The following is a 14,478-nucleotide window of genomic DNA, read 5'->3' as shown; positions in this document are numbered from 1 at the left end:
GAGGTCAAAGCGCTCTGCAATTCAAATGTGGCAGGTATTTCTCCTCTGCGGCCTGTCGTTGCACATGACAGGGACACTGGCGGAGACATTACGGTGACTCAGGCCTCAGCGCAGGGACAAGCTGGCCTCAACTATGGCCTCAACCTGCCACGGAGGCAGTGAATAGCAATTAAGCTGGGTCAGGGGTTAGCTACACAGGGAGTGGCAGTCATTATGACAGAGGAAGCATGTCCAGCAGGGAGATACATATGGATGAGGGCTGAGTATAGTATAGGGGAGTCATATTGATGGGTGTTTGTGTTTGGAACTGCCAGATGGCGCTCATGCATGTAGACTACACAAGAGGGGGGAAAAAAACAGACAAAATATATCTCCGTAAACAATGGAAATCTACTCTGAAGTCAAGTTCGCATTGTTCTTGCACTGTGGCTGAGTGAAGTCCACAGAGACGCTGACTGAAGCCCACTGTTATGCAAGTTATTGTGTTCGCTGTGACAATGAGGATGGAGTCTGGCCGCTCGGTCTATAAACAGACGCGTTGGCATATGCCTCAATAAAGACTTCCACTGCCGAGAATACAGTCAAAAGCATTCGGTCTGCAATCACTTCTTTAGCAAAATCGTGAACTGAGGTAAAAAAAAAAAAAAACCTGTGCCAGTAAATGTCCACACAGCGGTGGCGACACTCCCCAGTGAGCTAAGCTGTGCACTTGGCAGTGACCAATGACATCCACAGAGAGAGAGAGAGAGACCGACCGAGACCCTCTACTGGCTTTGCCTAAGCCTGGCTTGAGTTAAGCCTAGGTGGGATAGGAGAGGGTGAGGGTGAGGGGGTGGAGGTGCGGCTACGTGGTAAGCCTCTGGAGCCGGACGGGCCGGCACGGATGGATGGGCTAATTTAGCCCGTGTCCAGAGAAATCCAAGCCCAGGAGGAGACCGGGGGGGGGGGGGGGGGGGGGGGCAGGTAAGGAAGGATTACCTCGGGGAGATCTGAGAGCGTTGCTGTCTGCGGATGGGAAAGTGGGGTGTGACAGAGAGGGAGGAGGTTAGGAGGAGGAAGAGGGAGGAGGGTCTCCCAGCAAAGAGGATTAGAACAGTGATATAAAGCTGATACAGAGCGGGGAGGGGAGGGGGGCGAATGATTCCTCCCACATGTTTGTAAATGAAACACACACAGGAAAAAAAGTCAGTCCAAACCAGCTCAGCTGCAGATTGATAATAGGCACTCCATCCATCCTTCACTCCCTCTCTCTTCCCCAACCCACTTCGCTCTCCATCAAGCCCTCCACAACCTCGATCAAATCCCTACGTCCCCCTCTCTTTCTGTTTTTCCCCTCGCCCTTTTCTCACTTGATGTTCTCTCCGCCCCCCCACCTACAAAATAATCCAGTCCAGTGTGGGGTTGAGTGGCATTTCTCCACCCTAGTTTCCAGCCCTGCAGCTCGCTCAAACGCAGCGCAAAGAATACCTGTCTGCAAGCTGCGATGGAGATTTTAATAAAGACTGCGTCCTGGCTAAGCACCGCATCCCGATTCGCACGGCCCGCATCCAATCCCATCAAACCCCAAACGCTTTTAGACTCAAGCAAACACAATGACCTCCCAAGACACAGCAAATCAGTTCCCTTCCTGCGTCATGCCAGTCTTCAAAACCCCCCCGGGACTCCTCCACCCTCCCCATCCCTTTCTGGTCCTCATCCTCAGAAACAGAGGAATATTTACAGTGCCAACCGATGCCCACTGGGTGCCCAGCTCCGCTCACCGCTGCTCTACTCCAAAACCCCTGCGCCTGCCTCTGCGCTGCCTGGCATTGATGAAGCGTAATCCCCGCTCTGGGAGTCGCATGGCTATTTTTAGCCTTATCTATCAGACTACACTGAGGCCTCCTTTATTGGCCTCGCGGGTTGCCGAGTCTTCCCTGCGTTTCCCCTCTAAGCTCGCCGTACGGAGGAGGGCCCTATCCCACGGAGTGCGGCTATAACTGGAACTTACATACCACTGTGTCACTGAAAACCATATATATGATCAGATAAACCCGAGCGCCTCCTCCCTACTGAAGGAAATGGAAAAGACAAGTGGAAAAGACATGTTTCTCTTATCGCTAAATTAGCTCAACATGCTTGAAGGCTCGTCTTATCTGAAGACATGCTAAGAGCGCAGGATTTTCATTGAATTTCCAACCTAATCTGGAAGCATGAAATATTCTAATAGATGCTTACTGTGTGACTCTAATCAATCCATGTAACACTGATTAATAACTAGGCTGTAATATGCTGCTGGCTCAATATAATCATCACGACAACGATCAAGGCTACTGTCTATTCCCGCTTTTCGTCACGTTTAATCGTGCAGTCCGATTCTCCTCACGCTTCCCAATGTTTCTCTGTCAACCTCTTTGTCTCCCTCCCCCTCTTTCCCCCCCGTCTTGTCCTGGATACCGGCTCTGTCCGCTCTCTTTTCCTCAGCCCGGTGGGGCCGGTCCTATTCTCGCAGCTCCTCCTGCTCCACTTCCCATTGGCCTCTGCTCCACTTAGCTCTCCCGAACCTCCCCACAGACATTTCCATTGCTTCTGTCCTTCACCTTGAGCCACATGTGCACCTTGCTCTCTCTCTCTCTCTCTCTCTCTCTCTCGCACATGCACACACACAACAAACAAACAGACCTGTACAAGCCACTGACTGGTTACAAAATGCAATGAAAAAAGGACACAGAAGTGGACGTGTAAGGTTAATGAAGCGGTGCCGGAGGGAGGAGAGGAAGACATGTGGACATGGACATCCTGACAGAGAAACAATCTGACATCAACAGTACAGAGGACATCAACCCCAACTAAAACAGAACAGAACCACCTCTGACAAGCATCTAGTCAACATTTGAGGGAATATTCAGAGAGGGTTCAGTGAATATTCCATTAAACGTCTTTTCTAGCATATTTGATGACTTTCTCTGCGGGGGGGGAGGCGGGGCGACTTTTTGCTGCCGTCATTTTTTGTTTTCCAAAATGACAGAACATCCATAACTTGTGTAGTGCAAAGCCCCCCCCCCCCCCCCCCGATGGATGAGTCCGCCCGCCGTCGCTCATGCCAACTTTGAGGACTCTGGAGGGGGACAGTGGCTACATGCAGACGTCAACAAACACCAGAAAGTACTGTATATATATCGCCGTCATCATCTCAGCTCATCTCTATTTGAGATTAATCAAGGGGGAAAATAAAAGCAGCGCCAAGTGTCAGGCCAGTTGGCCCTCTGCCTGGACTACTGGACAGAGGAGGAGGAGGGGAGATGAAAGAAGGATGAAGAAAGAAAGAAAGAAAGAAAGAAAGAAAGAAGGCAAGAAATGGTTGGTGTACTCACTGGAGAGCGCCTTCTCGTAGCTTTTCCCCATGGCTATGAAGTTCCGCAAGCAGGGATTGAACTGCTCCATGATGGACTGAAAAGAGAGAACAGCACGTTTTGTTAGTCGGCGCGAGTAGCACAAAAGACACCTATACACACACACACACACACACACACTGATATGAGCTATGCCAGCGTGCCACTCTTACTAGGACACAGACTCTCACACACGTATGCACGTGCACACACACACACACACACGGCTCAGTCAGCTAAGCCAACCAGGAGGAAGAAGAGTGCAGTAGGGATTCATTCCAAGCCTCGCGCCGAGGATTGGAGGAAAGAAATACAATGGAGGGAATAAGAGCAAGAGGGAGAGAGAGAGAGAGAGAGAGAGAGAGAGAGAGAGAGAGAGAAAAAACAAGTCAGTGGGGGGTAGGTGGAGGGAGGAGGTGGGGGGTCATTTTTTCCTTCTCACCTACCCTCCCCTTCTCCATTAAAACGAAGCCCGGCTTTGGCTGCCGACTCGCATAGCTCAGCAGTAGACCTGGACCCAGCGTTCCTCTCCTCCGCTCCCCCACCACTCGGTGAACTGTGCCACACTGCTTGTGCTAATTGCTTTTTTTTTTCCTTTTTTTTTTATATGGAACAGGAGCGTACAAGGAAAGGAGAAATAGGTAGAGAGGGAGGAATAATTGGGGAGGTGAGAGGATGAAGATGGATGAAGGATGTTCTGGTTTTTTTTGGGGTGATTTGGAACGGATTCTCATGTCGGCACCAGATTTTGCTGCTTCTTGCTTGGTCCAGTTATGGGTTTTTTTTAGTATAGGAGAGGGAGAGTGGGAGCAAACAACAGCGAGACAGAGCTGAATTATTAGGGATGGGAATAGGAGACGCTACAACAAGCTCCAAAGCACATGAAACGTCTCGGGCCAACACCTGCACCCCAACTCAAACCGGGTTATAAAACCGGCCGCATCCCGTTTCAGAAATCTCCTCACGATGAACCTGGAAAGTTCCGGCTTTATCCTCGAAAAACACACAAAACTAAATCCCCTCTCTCCTTCGTGACAGAGAGCCAAGTATTGATCCGTTTATTATGAGAGTCCTGCTGGATGTGAAGGCTGCGGTGCGCCAGCCTAACCTGCGGGTCACACACATGTACGTTGCCTCTGCCTGGGCTGTCAGCAGCACCTCGCCTGTCTCCCCCAACTGTCCTCCACACACATCAACACCGCTCAATTAACTGCCCTTACGTGTGAGTGTGTGTGTGTGTGTGTGTGTGTGTGTACAGCCATGCCTCAGCACACGGTCAGTGGAGTGAGTCCACATCCAGCACAGACAATAAGCAGAGGACTAAGCCTTCGCTAACAAGTGAAGGAAGAGTCAAGAAGGAGTGTATAATGAGTTCCACCATCTCCTCCTCCCTCTCTCTCTCTCTCTCTCTCTCTCTCTCTCTCTCCCCATCTCTCCTCTTGCAGTGAGTCAACCCTCTCCTCGGCCCAAGCTGCCCTTTCACTTTTTGCCATCCCGCAATTGAAAACCACCAACTCTCCCCCTCACTTTCCGCATTCCAACTTTAAAACTGTCAGACGAGGGGGCAGTGGGAGGGCGTCGCTGAACCTATTGGAAGTGAAGGGGCGAGCAGTGAACTGAAGGGAAAGAAAGAGAGCGCGACAGAAGGGGCAAAGGACGGGGAAAGAGAAGGCATGGGGGAGGGGGAGAAAGGAGGAAAAAAGATGAAGGATTTATTCTTTATCCTGGGAGCGCAAGAGGAAGAGGAGGACAGAGAGAGAGAGAGAATAGAAGAATGGGCAGAGGGAGGGAGGAGGAGGAGGGAGAGGAGGGGTTTGTCTGAGGTTGAGAGACACATCTATTCCTGCCAGCGCGGTACGAGGGACGCCTGCTAATGTCCCTCTGTGCCCGTTGGCTGACGCACCACAGTCACCTTGGCACACCAACTCCAACATGACTTGGAAAAAAAAGAAAAGAAAAGAAGAGAAGAAGTAGGACAGGACGGGGCAGGGGCGCAGGAAAAAATATGAGGCTGACTGGCCGGTGATTGAAGAGAGAAAAGGGCTTCGAGGTTGGCCCAGGTAAAAAAAAAAGGGTAGATTTAGGAAGGAGAGTGGAGGAGTGACGTGCATTGAAGTGCACTGATCATAAATACATCATAAGATGATTTGATTTCAGGCAATTTCTGGACGGACTGGGCATTAGAATTGGTTATATTCCTAATCCTCATTCTAGGGAAGGTTTTGCAGGCGCTGCTACATTGCTACAGTGTCTGAGGTCGCAATAACAATCAGCAGGTAAGTGCACACACACACACAAAGATCAAAAGGAGAGAAGTGGTGCTTATATGTGCACCGCTGGAGACAAACAAACCTATTTATACCCCGATTCCATCTCGCCCCTCTCCCCCATCTCTGGGTATATGTTCTGTTACGTAAGGCGTCGGCCGCCGAGCAAACTCATTCGGTGGGAAACGCTCCAACAGCGGTAATCACCCTGGCTACACCATTCCTTGGCAGGAGGAAAGGCATGATGAACAAAAGAATAAATATAGAATATGGAGAGCGGCCTATTTCTCATGTCTGCATAAACAGCTGGGAGATGTAAAGATTGCAACGGCAAGGGGGGGTTGGGAGGAATGTCTGTGTGTGTGTGTGTGTGTGTTTTCATGTGTTTGTGTTGAAGTTAGTGATGAGCGTGTTACGCAATCACTGTCAGACAGGTCTGGCTTCATGCGCCACATTCCGCCACTGAGGTGGCATGGCTGGTGCCAGAATACTGTCAAGGTTTCACATGTACTTACTGCGACATGTGGGAAAACACACACACGCACATACACATTCACATGTGGGAAGATATGCATAAAACAACTGATTGAAAGAAGGAGGCCAAAGCCTGACTGCTGAAATGCTTTGGCTGGGAAAGTATTGATCTAATTAAGGATTGTGTACATCCACTCAAGCCGAAGTGAAACTCAAAATTGCATTAACTGCAGCCCCTTTCCCAACACACCCATTTGCACAACACACACACACACACCATTTTCCAGGAGTCAATAATTTGCCGAGAGTGCAGACTCCTCTGGGAATCCAACCCCCAATTGGTTCCCAACTCATCAATCAACTGATACCGAAACACACGGCGACTGCCAATCATCATCAGCGCTGTCCTTGCATATGCTAATGGGCAACTAATTCCGCTTTTTTCCCCTCACTGCAACGTGATCATACGGTTTAGGGCTAATTTAATAGGATCATTAACTTGGCTGGTCCTAGCTTAATCCACACTCAATCAGCTGAGCTTGTTCGTTTAGCAACAGGGACTAAGGCTGATTAGCATTCCTCTGAATGAAAGACAATATTTGACTGAGTGCATGGGAAATGAGTGGGATTACTGTGCAAACGGTGCACAAGAGGCTTTGTCTTATTCTTGCCCGTGTGCTTCGGTCATGTGTTCGCTTTAGCCTTCATTTTAATTGACCCGCTAATCACCCTTACCAATTAAACGCCCGGAACTCGGCAACAATACGCAGATTGTCTTTTCATACTGCAGAGTAGGGAAATGATTTCACAAACGTCTCTGATAATCATCAAGCCCACTGAATGTTATCTTTAACCCAAATGCCAGCGTAATAACAAAAGACAGAGGAGATGCGACAGTAACCTCTACTTTGTTAAAACAGTCATCCAGATGCTAACAGTGATAAGGCACCCAGTGATAACAGAGTGTGTGCCTGTCAGTGTGTTTACTGATCTCAGTCTGATTCTATCAACCCCTAGAGCTGATGCCACTTGATGCACAGGTACAGTTTTTTTCCCCAATACATAATGCAGCGTCAGTGTCATTGATGCAACCTTTTTAATGCCTTGGCACCGTTACAGGAGACACAAAATGCCAGAGCTAATCATTGAATACTTTGAAATATAACATGAAGCATATCCCCCGCAGGGGAGAGAGGGAAATATAAAGATCTGCTGACTAAGGACCAAACTGGAATTAACCTTGTGAGGGAAAAGTGTCATTACAGGCTGGTTTCAATGTACGTCAGTAAAGTTGATGGAATATTGTCTTTGCATTTGAGCGAAATCTGAAGGCACCGTCAATCAACAGCCTTTGCTTTCAGACACATCCTTAAGAAGAATCCAGGCCTCCCCATTCACCTGTTTAATTGTTTTCCAATTTGCATCACTAACCAACCACTTTGCTGTGTGAGCTTCAAGAGCGGCAAAAAGCAAACATGAAGACAGCAGCACTGTACCTGAGAGGGGCTGGGAACACGTGAGCATGCACATGCCGCCTCACACAGAGACACACAGGACATTTAGAAGAGGCACACAGAGTGCAATCCATCTCACGCTGACTGGCTGTAGGTATGGCCTGGCCACTATATGAAATATTTATCCTCACATGGAAGAGAAAGCAGTCTCACCCAAGGCCATGTTTTGGCTATTCAGAAAGGCAGATGTTCATTCTGGAGGCATTTGAGTGTATGTTTGTGAGCATAACTCGATAAAAAACATGTTTGTGTCAGTTAAATGTGTGCAAGTGCATCTGTGTGTGTGTGTCTGGGTGTGTATATGTGGAGCTGTGTCTGTGTGTGTGTCTATTGCAGACATCTGTGCTGCTGCTATGGCTGTCAGAGGAGCGTGGCTGTTCAGAGTGCAGAATGCTAGCAGCCGGGACAGGCTGCCATGTAGCATCAGGTTCAGCAGGGGAGGAGAGGGGTTGGGGCCCAACACTGCGGTTCCTCCTGCTCTGGCACCAGACAGGTGTGTGTCCACATGTGCTGCTACCTTTAATGAACCAACAGCATGACTCAAATAACAATAATGTATCAATGTACGATAGGCTTGGGCCGATATTCGCTAAAATCAAATATCACGATATTTAATGAATATCGCAATATTTTCTGCGATATCTAATGTTATATATAGCCCAGAAATGTCATTTAGAAGAAATAAAAAAACAGAAAAAAAAAACGTAAAAACAAAAATTACCCCCCATGATAATATTGTATATCGTGATATTTTGGTGGGACAGCATCGCGATATTACATTTTGGATATCGCCCAAGCCTAGTGTACGATTAATAATAATTTCATTTCAGGTTCAATCTCAAACATGATGTCCATTTTGAAAAAAACAGCAAATTGTGAACTCTTGAAACTGTTGAAAAATGGACTGAGCGATACTAACGAATTTGGCTGGAAGCAGAATTTGTGTTCATTAATCACAGCTGACCACGGCTACATTGGGAATTCATACACTGTTGTTTACAATTAAACACCTTGATTTATGGAAGTATGGGACCGACTTATTGGGGGGGGGTGGGGGGTGATTAGTGAGCCCATCTGCGACTGGTGAGAAACACAATGGTCCCATTTATAAAAAGCTCTAATGAACAAATATTGCGCTGAATGAAAAACTGACTTTGTGGGATTGGTGCAAAGCTTGTCGGAACTTTTGCCTCCCAATGAGCTCTACAGTGTATCAAAGCCTGGGTACTGTCACAGTCTCCTCTTCCATGTGCCCCAGTTTATTCTCCGTGGATCTGTGTTACATCACAGATCAAGGGGCAGGACGCATTCTTCTCTGTCACTGGTGGCTATGAGAAACACTAAATTCACCACTAATACAGCTGAAATTCAGCGCCGCTCCACTTTAAGTGCCAACCTGGCCATAACAGATGGCTAATGTGAGGGGAGGGAGATGGAATAGATAGCAGCTAGCCCTCAGCACCAAGGTTAATAGATCCATCAGGCCAACATGGCAGTGTGTGGACAACGTGTCCCACGCCAGATGAGTGATGTGGAATACAGCCAGAGGTTATACAAGCTATTAATGATGGAACAAGGGGAGGCATAAAAAGGCAAAAAAAAAATGACATCTTTCTGTAGTGTTTATGACAGGCCGGGGTGGAAACGGCAGCGTGCGCGCGTCACCGGCTGGAAATACTCAGAAATAAAGATAAGCACACACACATAAAGCATGCAGACTTTTGTGTGTGTAAGCGCACTTTGCAGACACTTTAGGGAACAGGCAAGGGAAGAAAACAAGGGGCATTAGAGAACATTGTGACCTAGCTGGCTCTGCTATGAGAATGTGGGGGGGCGGTGTGTGTGTGTGTGTGTGTGTGTGTGTGTGTGTGTGTGTGTATGAGTGTGTGTGTGTGTGTGCATGTGTGAGTTGGAGGCAGGAGACAAGTGCGTGGGGTGAGTCAGAGCCTACATAAACACCAGCAGGTTCATTTCATGTTGGGGCGTAAATTACTGTAAAGCCAAGCCAGCCATGTGGCACCATTAGAACCTGCTGCGCCTCTCGCTGCCAAACACATTAACCAGCTAGCAAGGACCTGGCAACCCCACTAAGGAGGGAGGGAGGGACGGTGAGAAGAAAAGTGGAGACGGATAGAGAGAGAGACGGAGAGAAAAAAAACAACAAACACGAGAGAAACCGTTTGAGTGACAGCAATTGGAACCAATATTTTTTAGATTTTTAGAGCCAATATTCAACACTTTTTTCATGCCAAAAAGAAATCAAGGATGCAGTGTTTCCCACAAGAATTGTGTTATTGTTGTGGAAAAGCCTCTGAAGCAGCATTTTACAGCATCATGGGACACTAAAACTCTCCAGGGAGGAACCTCCATCATATCGGCAGTGGATGCCATCGCTAATATTTAATACATCACTGATATTTAATAAAAGGCCAGTATCAGCCCAATATATGGGTCTAGTATCTAGGATCTACACACTGTTCCTCTTCAGTCCCTGGTGATGTCACACAGAGCGAATCCGAACTCTCCACCTCCGCCGTATTTTCTCCCTCACCTCTCAGACACACAGGTCACATCTTTCCTCTTCGGCGTCGAGGATCCAGCATCGAAAACCGCAGGTGCCGACAGGCCACATGCAGCTCAAGCCGCTCTCTAATAGACAGTCTGCGGGGAATCTCTCAGAGGGAATGGAGGGGGGGAAAAGCGAAAAAAAAGAAGTGAAAGAGAGGACGCCGGTTCAGTTGTGGGTGAGCAGTCACGGCACATGAGCTAAAAGATGCCAATTCGAGAAACTCTTGGCTGAGCCGTTTTCCTCTGAGGGAGACGAGAGGATGGAGAGGCTGGAAATACTGTCACACACACACACACATACACACACACAGAGAAAAGGTTTCCCACTTGATTGAGGTTAACTGGTGTAACGGTAAGTCAACATCAGGAGTTTCAATGTTGATAAGTAAAGTTCACCTTTTGTTTTGCTGCTATTTAGATGTGTGTGAGCTGGTGGGGATGTGAAGGTTAACCAGATTAGAGTGTTCACACACACAAGTACACACACACACACATGGGAAAGCGGAAAAGGTCATTTAGTCTGGGTGGTCTCCATGGAAACGGGGAGGGTTTGTGCGGCGCTGGGGTGTGTTTGGCTACGCTGCCAGTCACCACTCAAGGTGACCCCTGTCAGCAACTTTTACTGTGTGTGTGTGTGTGTGTGTGTGTGTGTGCAATATGACATCCCCTCTCCATAACCACCACGCTCACATTTCTCACCATATACAAACGCAGCATATGCCAGCTATAGCGTACACACATTCCTGGCACACAAGCACTCGAAAAGAAGCAATTTGGCATCTGCACATAACATGACATTTTCCATCCAACAGTAGAGATATTCTCAGGAGGAAAAACAAACACTAGGATTGTAAAGGGAGGAAGTATTCCTGTTAATTTTCAGAAACTTTCTTTGGGTACTTGGGAATTTGGGGAACTTTAAATAAATGTAAAACATTAAATACAAGGATTTTCCCTATAAATGTCCAAACACTCACTCATTCACATCACTTGAAACTATGATGGGTGTGTCCTTTGTGTGTGTGTGTGTGTGTGTGTGTTACGTTATACAACGGTAGTTTCAGCAAAGCCATTCCATTGGTCAAAGCCACATTCCAACAGTGGTGATAATTCTCATAGAGCACAGCTAACTACGCTTTATCAAAAACTGAATTGGTTCTACACCAATTCTCATGATAACCAGAGAAATGTTTTTATTCTTACGTACCTACCTGGACAGAAACTCCATACTGTACAAATGCATGTGCAACCGTTGCATAAAAGCCTTGAGACCCTTGAGCGCAAACTAAGTTCCTAATTAGTAACTCCATCATGTCAGGCAGAACTGCCACTATGTTAAATAGCATTTTAATACAGCCTATCACACTGCATACGCTTCAAGAAAAGATCATAATCACTATAAATCACACCTATGGTCACTCTGAATTTTCAATCGAATCGGTGCAAAGTTAGTTTTGTTGAGGTGTCCAGAAAGGATTTATTTGGAATAAAACTGGAGTAAATGAGTCAGTCCTCAATGGATTTATTAGATGTCACACTCTTACCTCCTACTATTCTTACCTACAGCATATCTAGGGCTGTAAAGACTTTCAGAGACTTCAAAATAAAATAAAAACAAAAAAAAATTAAATGACAAAAAATGAGTTATGACTTAAATCAGCAGGTTGTAACAGATGCCTCCAGGCAGCCCTGAAGCACAGCAACATCTCCTCAAGATGTGTATTCATCAGAGGATGGGAACTAGGAAGAGTATAGTTGACTTTTCTATGCATTCTCTCAACCTTTTCAAAGTGTAGGATGGGGGTAAGCTGGGCCACTTTGCCTGAGAAACTATGCTTATTTAATATGTGTGATAAAATGTGTAATACTAGTGGCAGTTGCTAGAGAAAAGTTGCCAAACTGCTTTAAAGCAGCATCATGTTTATTGAGATTGTCTGACAATATTGTGCATCCATTCTGCTGAAGTATCCTTATACAATATATGTACATGTACAACATATATATACATGCATTCATACTGTATATATAAATACACAGTATATTATGTATATTTTTATCCAATACTGACTCATATCAAAACATAGCTTAAAATTTTCCAAAAATAAAGTTAACAGCTGTTCCCAAAGATCCCAAATTTACCTCAGCATTCCCAAAAATCCCTCCTAAGGAAAAAGTTCCCTAGTTTTTACAACCCTAACAAACACATACTGCATGCACATACGCCGTGCACAAACACACACACACACACACACACACACACACACACTCACAGTTGATTCATGCATTAGAATGAGAAGTGATGCAGAACATTACTGCTAATGCGAGACGGAACGTATTAGAGACCTCCCTTGCATTATATATTGTGTGTGTGTGTGTGTGTGACAATGTTTACTCAGGACCAAATACTGCTGTATCTACATTAGGATACTGATGTATATACATTATGTCCATTAGTCTTATGGTGCTATCCCTCGCTACTCGCCTTTTCTGAGGAAATGGACATTATTTGCGTCTGCTCACTCAGTGTGACAATCATTGGGCTAAAGCTGCACTGCTTGAACGCCCTCAGGAGATGGAAATTCAGTCCCTATCCTCTGTGTGCGTGTGTGTGTGTGTGTGTGTGTGTGTGTATTTGTGTATTTGTGTGAGCTCAGCCAATTTCCCTTTCAGATGAGCTCTTATCTGTGCGCAGGCAAGCCAGCCAGCTATAGCAGAGTCAGAGTCAGCGCCCCCTATTCCACAGACGCAGCCTCTAGTGAAACAACACAGGGGGAGGAGAGAGAGGAGGGGAGGAGGGGAGGAGGGGAGAGGGGAGGGAGGAGGGAGGAGAGAGGGGAGAGGGGAGGGGGGGACGCACTTCCGGCACACCATATTCGGAAGCGCTGGAATTCCCCCCCGCGACAGGGCAAGCCCATCTCCATTCGGCTCACGTTCGGCTCGTACCACAGGAAACCTGGGGGGGGGGGGGGGGGGTGTGTGTGAGATGGAGGAGGTGATGGGAGGGGGGCGGAGGGGGGGTGTCTCCACTCTCCACAAAAGGTGATAATCGTCGCCTCCGAATGACGCATTCCGATTCCTCATTTGTTTACACATGCGCACATATGCTCCCACGAAACCCACATGCATACATACGTGTGTCGATACCCATTCACAAATACATGCATGTGCACACACTCACACACACACACACACACACACACACACGCACATTGCTGGCTGAATATCAGCCTCGAGGTCAGAATTTCATACAAATAACTGCAGTGCTGGATTCATTTTCACAGCTCATCACATTTCCCTATTGGAGCAAAAGGAGAAAAAAAACAAAACACTGCAGCATATGAAGGAGATACACAGACATGATGCAGAGTGGGGACGACAGAGGAAGGAGTATGCGCGTGTGTGTGTGAGTGTGTGTGTTCACCATGAAATTAGAGAGGATGCAGCCCATTACCAGGGGTGAGATAACAGTGTGTTTCGGCTTCAAATCCCCCGAGCACTACTGCCGTCGCCCCTCCTCTCCCCCCGCCTCCCTCCGATTCCAGATTAAATGTCACTCTAAGGCTACCTGTGGGGAGGCAGATCTCCAATTAAACACACACATTCACACACACACACACACACACACACACACACACACACACACACACACAGCAGCAGCAAAATTCTCGCCTTTCCTTCGCCTCTCAGGTCTCTTTGCCTTTCTTTCCGTCTAATTAGAGTCAGAATCGTACAGTGGGTCCACAAACTCTCTTTCCTCCCTCTCTCTCCCTTCCTCTGTCCTATTCTCCCTCTCTCTCTCTCTCTCCGTTTCCCTCCCTCTCTTCGGAGAGCTGTCCCAGTAACTTTCCTCTCATCCTCTGCCAACCTCCTGCTCCCCGGCAGCCTCCACCTCTCCTCCCCGATCTCTCCCCGGCTCAACTTAGATGACTTGAGGCCGCCGCCGTGCTGCACACACAGCAGATGCTAACAGTTAGATTGTAGGACAGCTATGAACGCTGAGATGTAACAGAGCAGTGGGTAAAAAACTAAATCCCTAAAGGAGAACTCTCCACTGTACACCTGCTTTGAGGCGATGCCGTCTGGACGCCGATTTAGGATCCCCCTGTGCTTGGAAGTGCTCATTTAAAAAGATGCTGAATTCCCATTGTAATAGCACAAGTAAACAGCAATGTGGAAGCCACTGTTGAGGGTTGGAAGCTATGCAGAGCATTTTAATTCAGGATTTTGTTATAGATGTCTATTTCTGTAATGAAGTTTAGAGTCCTGAAGCTTGAATCTATAAGA

The 14,478-nt window shown here is 47.2% G+C and overlaps 1 protein-coding gene across 3 annotated transcripts in view; it reads right to left on the bottom strand.

The window, feature by feature from the left end:
• Positions 1-14,478, bottom strand: part of baiap2b (BAR/IMD domain containing adaptor protein 2b) — a 64,308-nt gene that overhangs the window by 43,459 nt on the left and 6,371 nt on the right. For all 3 annotated transcript variants that reach the window (XM_078290673.1, XM_071907744.2, XM_071907745.2), the window contains exon 2: positions 3,354-3,429. In XM_078290673.1, the coding sequence (XP_078146799.1) occupies positions 3,354-3,429 (76 nt within the window). The remainder of the gene's footprint in view (positions 1-3,353; positions 3,430-14,478) is intronic.

The sequence above is a fragment of the Centroberyx gerrardi genome, chromosome 20 (genome assembly GCF_048128805.1).
Source record: "Centroberyx gerrardi isolate f3 chromosome 20, fCenGer3.hap1.cur.20231027, whole genome shotgun sequence".
NCBI classification, from domain to species: domain Eukaryota; kingdom Metazoa; phylum Chordata; class Actinopteri; order Beryciformes; family Berycidae; genus Centroberyx; species Centroberyx gerrardi.
This window is presented reverse-complemented; position numbering and strand designations above follow the sequence as displayed.